Raw genomic sequence first — 15,606 nt, 5'->3', positions numbered from 1 at the left:
ATACTCAGCCATTCTCTCTTCAAACACTGCTTCCCTTCCTATTATTTCTCCCTTCTACAATAAGAAAACTGACAAAATACTCGTAGACCTCATTCTTTGTCCTATATACTGTAATCTCTTTCTTTTTACCCATTTCCTTATCTTTCTATTCTACATTCTGAAAAATTTATGTCCAGTTCATTGGTTCTCTTTAGTTGTATTTAATCTACTGCTAACCATATCCACTGAGTTTTTTGTTTTGTTTTGTTTTTAAGGTTTTATTATCTGAGATAGAGAGTGCACAAGCACACAAGCCGGGGACTAGGAGAAGCAAAGGGAGAGGGATAAGCAAACTTCATACCAAGCACAGAACCCAACATGGGGCTCAATCTCACAACCCTGATCATGATCTGCCAAAAATCGAGAGTAGGATACTAAATGACTCAGCCATCCAGGCACCCCTCTATTGAGTTTTTCATTGTAATTACTATACTTTTTTATTTCTATAAGTTTTGTTCAGGTCTTTTTCAAATCTCCCAAGTTTCTGATTGCCTGCAGATATTTTCTACCTTTCTGTAAACTGAACAAACAGTTGTTTTATCATCTCTGTTTACTAAGTCCAAAATCTGAAGTTTTTGTGGGTTCATTCCTGTCAACTGTTTCTGCTGCTTCCCACCCATAGTACTTTATTTCCTTGTTTGCTTGGCTATATTTTATTGTGAGATAATTCTTTAGAAAAATGTTTATGGGAATTTCCTAGGGCCAAAGATAAAAATGTATTCAACCTGAGAGGACTTTCATTTCTTGGGCCCAGCACCTAGAACCACTTTCAAATTCACAATTTGAGATTCTGTTAGACCAGGCGACACTGAATTTGAGCTGCAAAGGAAGGCTTATGGTTATAACTTCTTAGGAACAGATTTTTTTTTTCAAGTCCAAAGCAAATATTCTTACAGCCTCCTGTAAGCAAAAACATGAGAAGAGTTTTAATCTTGGTTTAACCATACTCTCTGACCACAGCTCTTTTAGAATCCAGTTTTATAGGGAAATAATATCCTATTAGCCTCCCCTCCATGCACATGTATGGGCTTTAATTTCTATACGCTGTGCTTTGTGAGGCCCTCAAAACTAAAGTAAAAGTTTCCTAGAATGTGGCTAATATTCTCAGATTAAAAGCAGTTTTAATATTCTGCTTCTCTAAATTCCTGCTTTCATGTACATTTTGACCTGGTAATTCCTCACTATCATGTTTGTTCCTAAGGAAAAAAAAATTCTAGCATTTCTATATCTTTTCAGGGAATTACTGTATCTATATACTACAGCTGATCATATTACCTTATTTTCAATTTTAATAGATTTCACATTTTTATATTTCAATCACTAAAAGTTTTATTTTGTGGGTAAAACTGAACACTGTGTAACAACTCCTCTTTATTCAGCTTGATTAACGGGTATAATCTAGGATAAAATGTTCCCAAATCCCGAAAAAGATCAATTCCATTATATTATAAGACCATTAAGAGATGGATAGATTCTGAAATTCATTCCCTACAGGGGCGCCTGAGTGGCTCAGTTGGTTGAAATTCATTCCCTACATATCTGTATAAATGATATGGAATTTATTAATCTATTGATTTTTTTTCTCCACCAGACACATGTATAATATATAAAAATTCTGTATCTGAAGATATCAGAAGATTAGCCAAAGTGGTAAAAAGATGACGAATAAGGAACTGAGTTTTATCTTATTTCTGCCAAGAAACAGAATAGTAAAGAACAAGACTAATATGTGGAACTACTTAAAAATTCAGAAATACTTTGTAAGAATTTTAAAAATGCATAAACAAAATAAAAAGACAAAATTGAAAATATCTGCAATATATATAACAGGCAAAGAGTTAACATCTAGAATATGCAAAGAGCTCTTGAAAATCAACAACTAAAACCCAAAAAGGCATTAAAACAATAAGATAAAAGCAATCTATCAAGCTATGCCAAGATGTTAACCAAAAGCAATGATTTATAATACCTTCTGGTAGCAAGTTATGGGCAAATATAATTTATACTCTGCACTAAAGTTAGGGTACAAATTAATACTATCTTTCTATTAGGCCATTTGGCAGTAAGAATCAAAATCTAAATTATGCATTCCCTTTATATAATAGTCCCATTTCTTAAACACACACACACAAATAATAATCCCATTTCTACCAGAATCAACTGCCAGCCATGTGAATGAGCCATATTGGAAGTGGAAACTCCAACCTCCAGTGAGCCTACACCAAGCAAAACAGAGATCAACTAACCCTACCAAATCCTATACAAATTATAAAACCATGAGTAAATAACTACTACTGTTCTCATAAGGTGCTAAGTTTTGGAGGGGGTTTAATCACACAGCAGTCAATAACTGGAACAGTCTCTTATTTACTACTATATATTCAGCATTTAAAACAGTACATGGTATGGGACACCCACTTTTAATAGTCACAGCTTCAGGAGTATGAGTAAAGATGGCATACACGGTTTTGGTGGTGACAGAGCAGTCAGAAGTGGGACAAAGACTGTTAGGTAAAAAGACAATTATAAGACATAATAAATGTTATGTTGTAGTACAGCATATCTGGCCAGACAGGAAAGGACAACACCGTGGTGTAAGACTCAGTAGTGTAAGACGCTCTGTAGAAAAGTGATATTTCAGCTAGGACCTCACAAGAGTTAGTAAAATCAAGAGATAGATTATTCCAGGCTTGAGGTAAGCAAAATCCTGAATAGTTCCAAAAACTCAAAGATTTCAGTGTTTTATAATGAAATCATATGGGAGGCAGAAGGAGACACAAGACTGAGCAATGTGATGGAAGGGTACTGAAAGGTTTTAAGCTACAGACTAAGAGAATCAGCTGAAAGGTCATAAAGATCACCTGGATCCTGGGATACCAGTCAGAAAATCCTACAGAGACAAAGGAAAAAGATGACGATCTGGAGATGATATACCAGAGCAGGAGTAGTGGGCATAAAAAGACAATGGATTCAAGACTCAAAAATACACTAAGACTGATGCCATTACATGATGATTTGGGGAATAAAAGGGGTCTATCAGGGTTCTGGCTTCAACAACCAGAAAGATGGTGGAGTCATCCACTGGAGCTAATTCATGTGGGAGGGGCAACAGCTTTTATAAGAGAAGAGGTAAATTCAGTTGCAGATGTTATGAACATTAGCAGTTTGTGGGCCATCAAAAGTATAGTTATCCAACAAGCAACCAAATACACAGGTCTAAAGCCCACAGAAGAAATCAGGATTGGAGATCTAAGATTATGGACTCTCCAGGAGCTTTTTCTCTCTTTATAATATTTAACTCTCACTACCTCCTCAGTCACTCAGATATTATTCTACAATTCTCTCACAATTTATCTTTATAAAGTATCTCTCTCTAATTGTATAAATGCTTCCAAAACGGTGGTGTTACATTATGAGGAAACCCAAGTTTAATCAATGTTTTGCCACACCCTTTGTAAGGCAAGATGGGTGATGGCCACTGGTTCTCACCATTATGCAGGCAGTTTTAGTGACAAAAAGGAAGGAAATTAGGGGACTGCTCAGGACTACTTCACAGACCAGGGGAAAGCATCTGTAAGCCTGACCAGAGCAGAAACAAGGTAGTGGAGCTATTCTCTTAAAGATAAAATGAAGTGCATCTGAAGAATAAATAGGAAGCCAGAAAATCATTAGAAGGGCAAAGAAGTACAAAAGGATAACCAGAGAGTAGAAGGGGGCAGAGAAAAAAGAGATACATCCAGGCACTTCCCCATCCCTGCCTTTCCTATTTTGTTCTATCTTCATTGCTTCCTGGTCTATCACTTCCCAATGGCTTCCATTACACTCCGTTCTGACAATTACATAATTTGGTTTGGAGAACTTTACGTAGACCATAGCAAGACCACAGCTTGAAAAGAAAATTCACCATAAAATTGGAAAATTATACTACCTGACCAGAGAAAGAAAACCATGATACCTAAGATACTGCAGATATATAAACTCAATATTACACAATTTGATTTCTGTAGTCTAACAGTTTTCCATTTTAATTTCTGCCAAATCACAAAGAAAGAAATCTTCAAGCTCTAAGGAGATGAAAATGTAAAACCTCAGAATAATTGTTTGGGCAGTGCAGCTAGACAGCCACAATTAAGAAGGAGGCTGAAGGCCCTTTAACTTAAAGTAGCAGAGTGTTATGTATTACCATGAGTATTTTGACATAAAAGAAGAATCACAAAACTTCTGAGCCAGAAGGGTATTTAGAGATTATCAGTTCCGGCTGTTATGACAAAGTACCATAGACTGAAAGGTTTATAAACAACAGAAATTGATTTCTCACAGTTCTGGGGTCTGAACTCCAAGATCTCCAAGGTCAAGTTCTGGTTGTAGGTCCTTGTTCAGGCTGCAGACTGCTGACTTCTCATTGTATCTTTTCTTGCCAGAGAAAGGAAGCACGCTCTTGACTCTTATAATGGCACTAATCCCATTCGTGAGGTCTTCACCCTCATTACCTCATCTAATCGTAATTACTTCCCAAAAGTCTCACCACCTAATACCATCACATGGGAGAGTGAAGGAGCAGGGTTTTAACCTACAAATTTGGGGGGGGGGGGGCACATTCAGTCCATAAGAGAGATCACTTGGTGAAGTGGTTTCCAAATATTTTGAAATCCTTCTTAGAACTGAGTAGATCAATTCAGAGTGACACCGTATCAAAACACCGTATTTCAAGTCAATGAAATTAAGAAAATCATTCCAACAGAGCTTCCACAAATGAAAATTAATCATAAAAATAAACCCTCTACAAAAATGGCTGATATCAGATGGTATGCTTATCTACTTGGAAAATGTAAGACAATCAACTGAAAACCAGTTATAATTAATAGATTCAGAAAGTGACTAATTACAAAATACACCCACAAAATATCAATGGTTCTTCTATTGATCAGCAATAGTCAGGTAGAAAACACATACACACACACACAGAAAAATCTCATTTCCACCAATAACAAATAAAACACTGTGGGACTGAGTAGAAGACAAAATAATAAAATTTCTGATACACATACAGAAAGAATAAATCAGTCATTTAGTAGTACTGAGAAAACTAATCAAAAGCTTAAAAATTTAGTACCCTCTATTTCACACTACACAACTAACCATGTTCTGGAATAACTGTAAACTCAAAATTTTAAACTGAAACTATGAAAATAGTTTAAAATATAAATTAATAACTATATAAACAAAAGATAGGAAAAGCCTACAAGATTCATAAAGGAAGAAAAAGATTTAACTACATAAGTGTTAACGTCTTTAAGAAGGCAGAAGAGGAGGAGGTGTGAAGTCAAGTATGCCCAAATAAAGCCCAAATAAAATAAAGATGAAAATACCTAATAACTGCAAGTACAGGACCTCTCAGCTTTGTAGTTAATGGTAAAGTGGTGCAATTTGGTCATGTGTTTCAAAACTATTAAACATGGGCATATCTTTGGACCTTCTAATAATTCCACTCACAACAACTTTTCCTAAATAAATTCTAGTGCATAGGCACAAAGGAACAGTAGCTACAATAATGTTCAGTGTATCACTGCCTGTCATATAACGATTGAAAGGAATCTAAGTGTCCAAGAATGGAGGACTACTAACATCACCTTCACACAATGAAACAGTCATAGAAGTACTAAAAAATGTGTAGAAGAGTAACATCATTAGTAATATAAAATACTAAAGGAAAAACACACAAGTAATAAAATAACATAAACCCACTTTTAGTTTAAAAAACAGGTGTATCTACATGTGTTTATCCATATATACCTACAATACACATACACACACAGAGTACAGGTAAAAAGCTTAAAATTAACCCCTGAACTACTAAGAGTAATGAAGACTGGAGAGAGGTGGCCAATTTATCACAAGCTTCCCTATGCCATACATACCGACCTATCAAAATGAGTATTCTTACTACAAGACTCCCGGACTTCATGAAGAAAAAAAAGTCTAGTTTAACCAATGCACAGAGAAAGTGGTGCCATCTACCCATCTCCTACCAACTCTACCTTCTCTCGCAACTCCCACCAAGAATCCAGAGCAATCAATCCACCATCTCACCCCAGGGTGGCAAGAGATATAATGTTAGTAATTCCTCTTGGATTCCTAGAAGGTAGCTACTGGAATACCTCCAAAGGTACCTATTCTGGAAAACCAGAAGGGGTCCATTCTGATCCCCACTAATTACCAGCAAACAGAATGGACCCATCTAGAGCCAGGACCTGTAACTTAGGCTGTCTTCTTGCAGTGCTATACCACCCAACTCCACCAGAAGGCAGTTCCATCTCACCTCCCCCAAGGTGGTTACATAAGAAGTGGGGGGTTTACTTCTCCCTGATTTAATCATTTTGAAGATCGGTATTTACAAGTAGATACCCAAACTTTTTTTAGTTCAACCTTTTTATCTTACTTAGATGTTTAGTAACAGTAAGAAAACTTGGTTGCTAACCAACATTTGCAACTCGGTTTTCTAAACTAATACTTGCAGTACAAATTTTACTTTTTTTTTTTTTTCAGCCTCTCTCAAGACAACATAACCCCCTAAGAGAACTGACGAAATTCCCAATAGTGCAGACCATTACCTTTGATAATTTGTTTTTATAACATTTTTACAATAGGCATTATCTTTTGTAATAGAAAAAAAAATTTCTAATGTCAGGCTAAGCTATTATACTATAATTATTCAACCCAAGATATTCATACACAGCAACATTTTCTTTAGATATACCACAACTAGTCTGTCATAAGTTATCATACAAAACCAAATATAATCATTTTTGAAAAGCAAACCATTCTTGGGGATGCCTGGGTGGCTCAGTCAGTTAAGCAGCTGCCTGCAGCTCAGGTCATGATCCCAGAGTCCTGGGATCGAGTCCCACATCAGGCTCCTTGCTCCTCAGGGAGCCTACTTCTCCCTCTGCCTCTGCCTGCCACTCTGCCAGCCTATACTCTATCTGACAATTAAATAAAATCTTTTAAAAATAAATAAATAAAAATAAAAAGCAAACCATTCTCAATGTAGACTTCATAACCCATAAAAAGGTAAATAGAAGCAATTCTTGTCAACACAAATTTATTTTAAAAAATTGCAATCATCTATAATGCCTTTTTCAAATCTCCTTAGTCTATTTTATCTCAAAAAAGTAATCCAATAACCACCTTCCCTAGGCAACTGAGTCAAGAAAAATTATAAATCCACAATTACTAAATATCTTCATGGAGTCAGAGACACCACATGTAGCACAATAACTGAATGATACGATCTTCAGAGGTTTTTCGTCCAAACTAGGGGACACTTAATGGGCATCTTTCGCATGTCAGGTCCCACGACAGATGCTAAAAATAGAAAATGTTAACACACAAATCCCATAATCCAGTTCTTTTTCTAATCAAAGAGACAGGTACTATGATAAAATATAGAGAGACAGAGATCCCAACCCCTTATCTCCAATTCCAAAAATCCAAAAAACTCTGAAAACTAAAACTGTTTTCTAACAGGAGGCTTTTTATGTTCTTTTTTATTCTACTTAGTGTGAACATGTATAAATCTGCTGAGAAAATTAATGTGTACAACTATGGGCTGATTGTTCCTATCCACAGGAGGTTTCAGGATATAAAGCTTATGCCCTATATTAATTCTCTAAATTTCAAAAATTTTACTTCTGAGACACATATGTCACCCTGGGTTTTAGATAAGGAGCTGTAGATCAGGTCTGGAGTATGCACAGACAGATGGATTATTTCAAGGAGCAAAGGAGTCTGCTGAGGGAGGTAAAAGTTATACTCAGAAGAGCCTTCATAAATAAGATGACCTTGTTCTAGGCTTCACAACACTACACTAGAAAATTTTAAACCAATCCTTTCACACCACCACTAAAAACACCTTTTATTCCTATAGCTTTACTTCCTTATTTTGAAAGATCTGAGCAGCAAAACCATATTTATTTATATTTAATCCCCCAAAGGAATAAGAGCATTACTATACCAACTTTGTATTTAATCCAAAAAGTACAAACTTTCTGTTTTGCTGGCCCATACAGCCTCATACCAAATAAATTCCAAATACCAAACAATTCCCATAAAGTTCATTCAAATACAGTCAGTCTTGGTTATGTGGATACAATCAGCCACACTGTAGATTATCCAAAGTAAAACACAGTATCTAACACTTCCATGATAGCATTACCTATGGGACAGACACCAAGCATTATATAAGTATATATACAATACATACATATATACACACATACATACACACACACAAATATATTCATTTAATCCTCAAATCAATTTTCTGAGGTACTTATTATTATCATCCTCACTTTAAAGTTGAGAAAACTGAGGCACTATGAGACTAAATGACTGACCAGCATAACATTACAACAGACATCACAACAGAGTATGAACTTCGAGAAAACCTTTACAACAGGGATTTGTTGTTATACTGACTTGCTTCCCAAATTATTATCCCAGTTAATGAAGAATCAATGCTACTAGAATCAGCCCATAGGCTTTCTCCTTTCACTTCCTCCTCCCACAACTACCCACAGCCACAAAATCGCACTTCTCTAGTTCCAGTACACACACTGTAACACAACTGCCATTCTAATCTTCTGTCCATGTTAAGAGAAATGTCTTAGACCAAGCATACAAGCACCACTCCTCAGGCTGGTGCTGATACAGGACAAAGCTTTCAGCGGTTAGAGACAAAAGAACACTGAAGTTGTCCTTATGACTTTCCCATTGTTAAAATATGATAACGGTAACTCATGCTTAGATTGTTATCATCCTTACTGGTCAAATAAAAAAAGTCAGTGACCCATCAATCCCCCCGGCAAAAAATCCTAAATATTAGGATAACAAATACAAGAGAAGTCTACTATGTATGCACAGAGGGGGAAAAGGGGTGGAAGGTGGAAGAGAATCATAGGCAAAAATGAAGAACAAAAACTTGCAGAGTCAAAAGGAAGCAGACACTACTTTCACATTTAACGGTGACTTACAGAGTTGAAAGAGACTGGCCTGGCACACAGGTGCAAACAAATAAAGCTTTGCAAATTTCAGTATCTTTTTCAGGAAAGATTACAAGCACTGAGGCAAGTTTTCATTATATGATGGGGGAAATTTTTTAAAAGATGAGAAGTCTGGATTTTAAAATGAAAGAAAATCTCAATTTTCAACAATACTAGGAAAAGGGAATTTTGAAAAGTATCTTTAATTTATTTTCTTCCATAAAAGCTACATTCAGAAGATTTATTAAAGTATGGACTGCAGAGTCAGCCAGCCAGAGCCCCAGCTCTGTGTTAGCATAGGATTTTTATCCTCTCTCTGCTTCAGTTTCCTTAAAGACTGTTGTAAGCATCATGAGTTAAAATACATAAAGTGCTTAGAACAGTGTCTGGCACTTCGTGCTTCAAAAGCACAGTCATAAATATTTAAGAACATGAAGAAACAATGGCAAAGTAAGGACTAGAATGAAAACTATAAAAATTACGGTGCTAAAAGCAATTGCTGTTACATTTCAATAACGTTTTTTAAAAGTTAGGTACAACGATTTTTATAGACATAAAGTATGAGGTTAAATATGACACTTTTCAACTTCCCAATTTACATTTTCTTGATTAGATTAGGGGAAAAAAAATCTGAATCCATTTAGGATAATCTCAGCAGGTGGAGACCCTAAATTCTTTACAAGTTTGTTTCCAAGGCTCAGGAATGCATTGCTCAACTGAGAGAAAAAGCAAACACTCAATACTTTCGCTAATAAAAGAAAATTTTATCCCAACAAAGAGACACAGGACTCATAGTCCATAAGTTGATAAAACCCAACTACCCATAGCTGAGTCCTTCAGCTAGAAATACACCAGGCTTCCACAGAAAATTCACAGTCCAGGTGATATATGCACCACAGCATGCACAAGCCGCATCCTCACTTCTCCAGGTTGGGCAACTCACTCCAGAACTACTATCCCCTCCCCTGGAATCCCAACATAGCCTGCTCACCTTTCATAAAGGAGCGCCCTAAGAGGAACTTTCTCAGGTCATCCTGCCTGTTGCTTTCTCTCAAACCACCTCTACACTCAGGATGAATTAAAGCACTTAATCACTGACGCATGCTACTCAAGAATTGTTCCTTGTCCAGCACCACCTAAGAGCTTATAAGAAACGCAGAATATCAAGATACATCACAGACCTACTAAATCATAATTTGCGTTTTAAAGGATAGCCCCAAGGGATTCCTATGCATATTAAAGTCGGAGTAGCACTTGTTTGACTCTACTGCAGATAGTTGTAAAAATTTAAAATGCTCAAGTTTACATCTGAATTGAGATATAGTATGAAAATTCCAAGACGTGGAATCAGAAAAGCTCATTTAGAGAAATGACTAACATACAAATGAATGGGAGTGATCAAAGTTTTGTTTTCAATAATGCCTACATTTACTACTACCTGCTTTAAGTCAGTATTTTGTGCAACAGCGCACTAATAATATACAGTTTCTTTGTACTATATTCTGTTGTACAAAGTACAAATAATGACCGGTTCTAGAAATCCCTGCGCAATCGGGCCCAAAGCCGTGCAACCTGTATGCTACAATTTCGGGATTTACTCCAATTCAGAGTTGACAAATAGAACTCATTCCCAAAAATTATTCAGAAAAAAAATCTGAAGGATGTGAACTTTAAGTTAAATAATATTCCTGAAACTAAAACTAGTTAATAGGTATTAAACGAACTCTAGGTCATTTGTAGAACCAAAAATTGTTTAGGAGGTCTGTGTTCGTTTTTCCAGGAAATGGAGGGGAAGGAGGGATCAACTTTCACAAAGTTTTTCTTATATCCTTAAAGGCCTCAACTTGCGTGTTCTTACAGGTGAATAAACTTAAGTCGTACTAACACAGGGTACAGTTGCTCTCCTCAAAGACGAAAGGCTTCTCTAGCTAAAAGCTGCATTTTGAAAGGTTTGGGGATTCCGGGCCCGCTTCGCTTCCGGCCTAGGAAGGAAGCATGCCGCCCAGGGCTGATAGGAACGGGAAATTTACCAAGTAGGAAGTTGAGCCACAATCCAACCACCAGGCTCTGACCACTTGCAGCAGATGGCTTTGCAACCAGACCCCAACCTCCCCAGGCAGGGAAGGCAGGCAGACTGGGGGAAGCAGCCCCCTCGCCCCACCTGCCCTGGAGCCAGAGGAGCCGCCCTCCCACCACCCAACCCCCACGCCGACCCGGGAAGCGCACGAACGGGGACGGTGCGGCTACCCGCTCGCGGCGAGAGCAGCAGCACCCTCAGGCCCTCCCGTGAGACGGCGGCAGCTGCAGCAGCGGCGCTGGGAAAGGCGGGAATGATCCTGAGAGGCAGAGGGGGAGGCCGGGGCGGGAGCGACTGCATGTGGGGCTGCACTGGAGGGAGGCGGAGGCGCTCAGGGGGCTCGGCTTTTTTTACGATTATCATCATCATCATCTCGTTTTACCTGTGGCGCAGAAAGGCTCCCCAGCTCCTACTCCCTGAATCCTCCTCCTCCTCCCCTCCTCTTTCTCTCTCTCTCCCTCAGTCTCTGCCGGGCGCTCGCGGAACCAGCCGGGCCCGGCCCGACCAGAAAGAGAACAGGGCGGGAGGGGGCGGCGGCGGCGGTGACCAGCGACCACGTGACCACGCTCGCGTAACGGCGGCCGCCTCCTGCCGCGCGCCCTCGCCGCGCTCCACCTCTAATAACCCCGCGGCTCAAGCGCCCAGGACGCTGGTGCGCAGGCGCCCACCCAGCCTGGAGGCTGCGCGGGCGCGCAACGCGCTCGCTCTCGGGGCCCAGTCTATGGGACCACGCGAGGCACGACGTGGGGAGTGAGCCGCAGGCCAAACCCTCTGCGGAGCCGGCCGGCTACCAGTACGCATGCGCGGGAGGGCTTGTTCCACCCCCCCTCCCAAACTTTCTCCTTGTCCTCTCTCTTGCGCCCCAACCTGCGCGCAGCTGTAGCCTTAGGAACCTGGTACCGAGACTTCACCACTCACACCCACCACCAACTCCCCAGGGTGGGACTGAGAGTAAGAGATGTCAGCCCCTGAGAAACTCCTAATAGGCTGGCCCTCCTACCTCATAATTTACATTTCCTAGTTGCGTGTAAATGGCCTGCTGGGCGTTTTTTTACAGCTGAGTAGACTCCTATTCATGCTTCAGGACCCAGCCTGTAACTTACTCTGAAACATACTCTACTCTACTTTGGGGAAGTCATTAACATTTTATGCAGATCTACTTTGTTATAACCCATATAAGTTTTGTTTTGTTTTGTTTTGTTTCACAAATCCGCAATACTAGGCTCAGATTTTATCTCTACTCTAAAAACCTAGGACAGTATGTGTCTTCAGCATTGTGGTATCTCAGTAAAATTCGGATGACTGTCAGAACACAGGCAATGCCTAAACTCTAGGTCTTTGTCCTCCACCTCTACTTACTCATGATTTAAGATTTCCTTTAGCCTTAGCATATGGAATGCTGGTGTTTGTTTCTCGAAAATGAAAGCCTTTAAATGGGAATGCCAATTAGAGTGGTAAATGCTTCACCTAGTAAAAAAGATTTATGGTCTTTTATTGGCCTATCTTCACAAAGAGCTCCAAAACAAATTGATAGTGTTGAGTCCAGAAGAAGGGAACCAAGAAAGAAAAAGGTCAAATTTTCAAAGGTTAGCTAGCCTCCGTGGAGGGTCCCTGTGTGGGAGACCTTTGTTCAAAATCCTTCCCTTTGCACAGGGATTCCCTCGATTTCTGTTGGCCCTCTTTGTTGCAGGAGCTAGACAGGTCAACTTAATGCCTCTTGCCAAGTCTAATCAGGGCAAATAATTAAAATGTAAAAACTTACTAAATATCATTTCTGGCTAAGTCCTGTCATTGTTACCATTAAATGGGGTGAATACCTAGATTCTGTTTAGGAACTATAACTAGCAACAAAATTCCAGAAAATGTTGGGATAAATGCTAAGCAAGAAACAGTATTTACAAGGGCTTCTGAGAAACTAGGAAAATCACAGCCCTCAAGCCTCCAATCTGATAGGTCTGAAATGTTGATGGACTTTTTTCTACATTTACCAATATAGATGCACACAGTGATCCCACCTGATAGTGGCAGCTACCACCCAGGATATGCTAGTAGCACCCCATTCTAAATACATCCAGTCCAAGGTTCAGACTCTATGAGAGACTATATTTTGGAGGCCTATGATAAACCCCAATATCCATGTGCTTGTGTAATACTCTCCCCTTGAATCTAGGCTGGATTAAACAATAGAATGTGGCAAAATGACTGCCAGTTCCAGGCTGAAGCCATAAGAAGTCTTTGCAGTGACAACACTGAAATTTTCTGGAACCTGTACTCATGGAAAACAGAAATGATTAAGAAACCCCCCACCTGTTTGTGTTCTGGGAAACGGCTTACCACAAAGAACCACCCTTCTCGGTATGACTTAGATGGGACTCTGTCCACTCTTTCTCAAAAGACTGGCAGATGACTCCTTGCTTACCTGTGACAAGACCAAAAACAGATCTTTTCCTTTTTGCTTGAACCTGTTGACAAGGTTAGGCACAAACCCTTCAACACCCTTTGTCTCATGGATGATTAGCTGAGATTGGAACTGTTTGTTGCCTTGAAATTTCCTAGACACAGACAAACATGCCCTGGCTGACTAAGACATCTCCTGATTACAAAACAATTCCAGCTGATGCAGGCTGAGGGGTCCAAGGACCCAGAGGGGTTCCCACAAGACTAGCCAAGAAGGTCTTTGTCTTTGCACAGGATAGAAATCAAATGCAAGCCAAGAGGAGAGTTTATTGAAGACATAGAGTGCAGACAGAGCATCTGGGAGATGCTTTAGTTGGGGTCTGTTTGTTGTTTTTATTGAGGACTGTGGTCTTGTGCACATGTCTTCTCAGACATCCAGGAACAAAGATGAGTGTTTAAGTGTTTTCCATAAGTCATTTACGCCCTGGAGCCAGGGATTTGGGGAAAATGTTCATGAAGCCCCCACCTGGTCACTCCTTAGATGTTATCTATTGTGCTGGAAGTCTCCAAAAAATCATTAACTCCTTGACCTTTGCAAGGAAGATGTACATTATCTGTACTATAAGGCATGTGTAGGGTGGGGATGTAGGTCTTAGTAAGAAAAGAGGCAGCAATAAAGCCATCATCTTTCATGGGGTTCCTTCGGTTTCCCTATCTTACAACTATAAGTCATCCCACTGATAACCTGTCCCACTGATAACCTGCTGCCTATAAAAGTACAAGGCAAAGCCCTGCTAAGACTCTCTGATTTTCAAATCTGGGTACTCTCTCCATTGCAATAGTCTGCATAAAATCTATTTCCTTGTTTGTTCAGTTTTATTTTTGACAACAGCTTCTGTTTTTGCCCTTTGGAAGAAGAACCATGAAAGAAATCTAACTACTTCAAGACTGCCATGCTGTCAGAAGTCTCACCTAGCCGTTTCAAGAGGCCAAAGAGAGGAAAACTTGAGGACCTGGGCTAATCACCCCAGTGCTCCCTTTGGACACAACACAACCTACCACACATGTGAGTGAGTGAGCCATCTTAGAAGTGGATTCTCCAGCCCCATCAAGTTGCCCCAGTTGATGCCACATGGAACAGAGATGAGCTATTCTCCACCATGCCCAAATTGTAGAATTATGGACAAATAAATAAAAGTGTCATGTTAAACCAGTTTCGTGGTAGGTAGATAGTTAGCAATAAGTAACCAGAGTATCCACCTGTCTGCTAGAGATGTGTTCCAAGTGTCCTCACAGGCAACTCAAACCCAACCTGCTCAAACTGAGTTTTGCAAATCTCCAAACCTGCCTCTGTCTTTTGCTGGTAGTGCATTCATCCCCCTGAGACTCCAAACAGACAACCTGGGAGCTTCCCCTGACTCCTCTTTATCCTGCCACATTCAGTCACCAGGTAATGGGCTTTTTTTCTCCAGCTTCATGTGCATCTCACCTCAGATCCTCTTCATCACTCTCCTGAATTACTGAGTACTGAGAATTAGTCAGGTTTTTCCATGTTGCAAGGAAGTGTCATACATGTACCCAGATTACCTTAGAGGTTTATTGTGGGGTAGGGACTGAAGAGATGTGGAAAACCAGCCCAGTCATCTTCCATCACCTATTTTGGGTGGTTTCAGGCTAGGAGACCCAGGTGGCCTTTTGGAGAGCACAGAATAGCCCCATCCGTTAGGCCACAACAGTAGCTCTAGGGATTTAGCTTCTCTCAACTTCTCACATCCTTAATCTACAAAAGAAAACCTGAGGGGTCTGTTAGTCCCTAAATGCTACAGAGTACCCTGACAGGGCTGAGACTGGCCTATAATCTAATCTAGGAAAAAGAAACTAAAATAATAAAGCTGATGATTAATAACTCCATAAAACATAAACATTGTATGAAAATTCATTTTGAGTTATGCTACTTATAATACAATTCATATTTTAAGGTAGAAACATTAAATTTGAATTAACATCAGCATTCTTAGAAAAATAGCAATTAAGACACTTAAATTTGCTACA

At 39.5% G+C, this 15,606-nt stretch overlaps 2 protein-coding genes across 10 annotated transcripts in view; one reads left to right on the top strand and one right to left on the bottom strand.

Moving 5' to 3' along the window:
• Window positions 1-11,679, bottom strand: part of TBC1D5 (TBC1 domain family member 5) — a 564,199-nt gene extending 552,520 nt beyond the window's left edge. For 5 of the 8 annotated variants that reach the window (XM_059162522.1, XM_059162530.1, XM_059162525.1 and 2 more), the window contains exon 1: window positions 11,540-11,679. The gene's annotated coding sequence lies outside the window, so the exon portion shown is untranslated. The remainder of the gene's footprint in view (window positions 1-11,539) is intronic. The other 3 variants (XM_059162523.1, XM_059162528.1, XM_059162527.1) reach the window with 2 other exon arrangements.
• On the top strand, window positions 11,141-15,222 carry LOC131824505 (uncharacterized). Of its 2 annotated transcripts, none has more exons than XR_009350883.1 (2): window positions 11,141-13,512; window positions 14,429-15,222. XR_009350883.1 is itself a non-coding variant. In XM_059162531.1 (2 exons), exon 1 carries the CDS (start codon window positions 11,165-11,167, stop codon window positions 11,909-11,911), a length of 747 nt encoding a protein of 248 aa, XP_059018514.1. In that variant the 5' UTR covers window positions 11,141-11,164; the 3' UTR covers window positions 11,912-11,950; window positions 14,429-15,222. The 2 variants fall into 2 exon arrangements, 1 of the variants encoding a protein (XP_059018514.1); XM_059162531.1 differs by having other exon boundaries at window positions 11,141-11,950.
• Window positions 15,223-15,606: the final 384 nt, after the last annotated feature.

Source organism: Mustela lutreola, chromosome 2, assembly GCF_030435805.1.
Source record: "Mustela lutreola isolate mMusLut2 chromosome 2, mMusLut2.pri, whole genome shotgun sequence".
NCBI lineage: Eukaryota > Metazoa > Chordata > Mammalia > Carnivora > Mustelidae > Mustela > Mustela lutreola.
This window is presented reverse-complemented; position numbering and strand designations above follow the sequence as displayed.

Coding starts and splice junctions, on each gene's coding strand:
- LOC131824505 (XM_059162531.1), top strand. CDS start 11,165: ATGGCTTTGCAACCAGACCCCAACCTCCCCAGGCAGGGAAGGCAGGCA.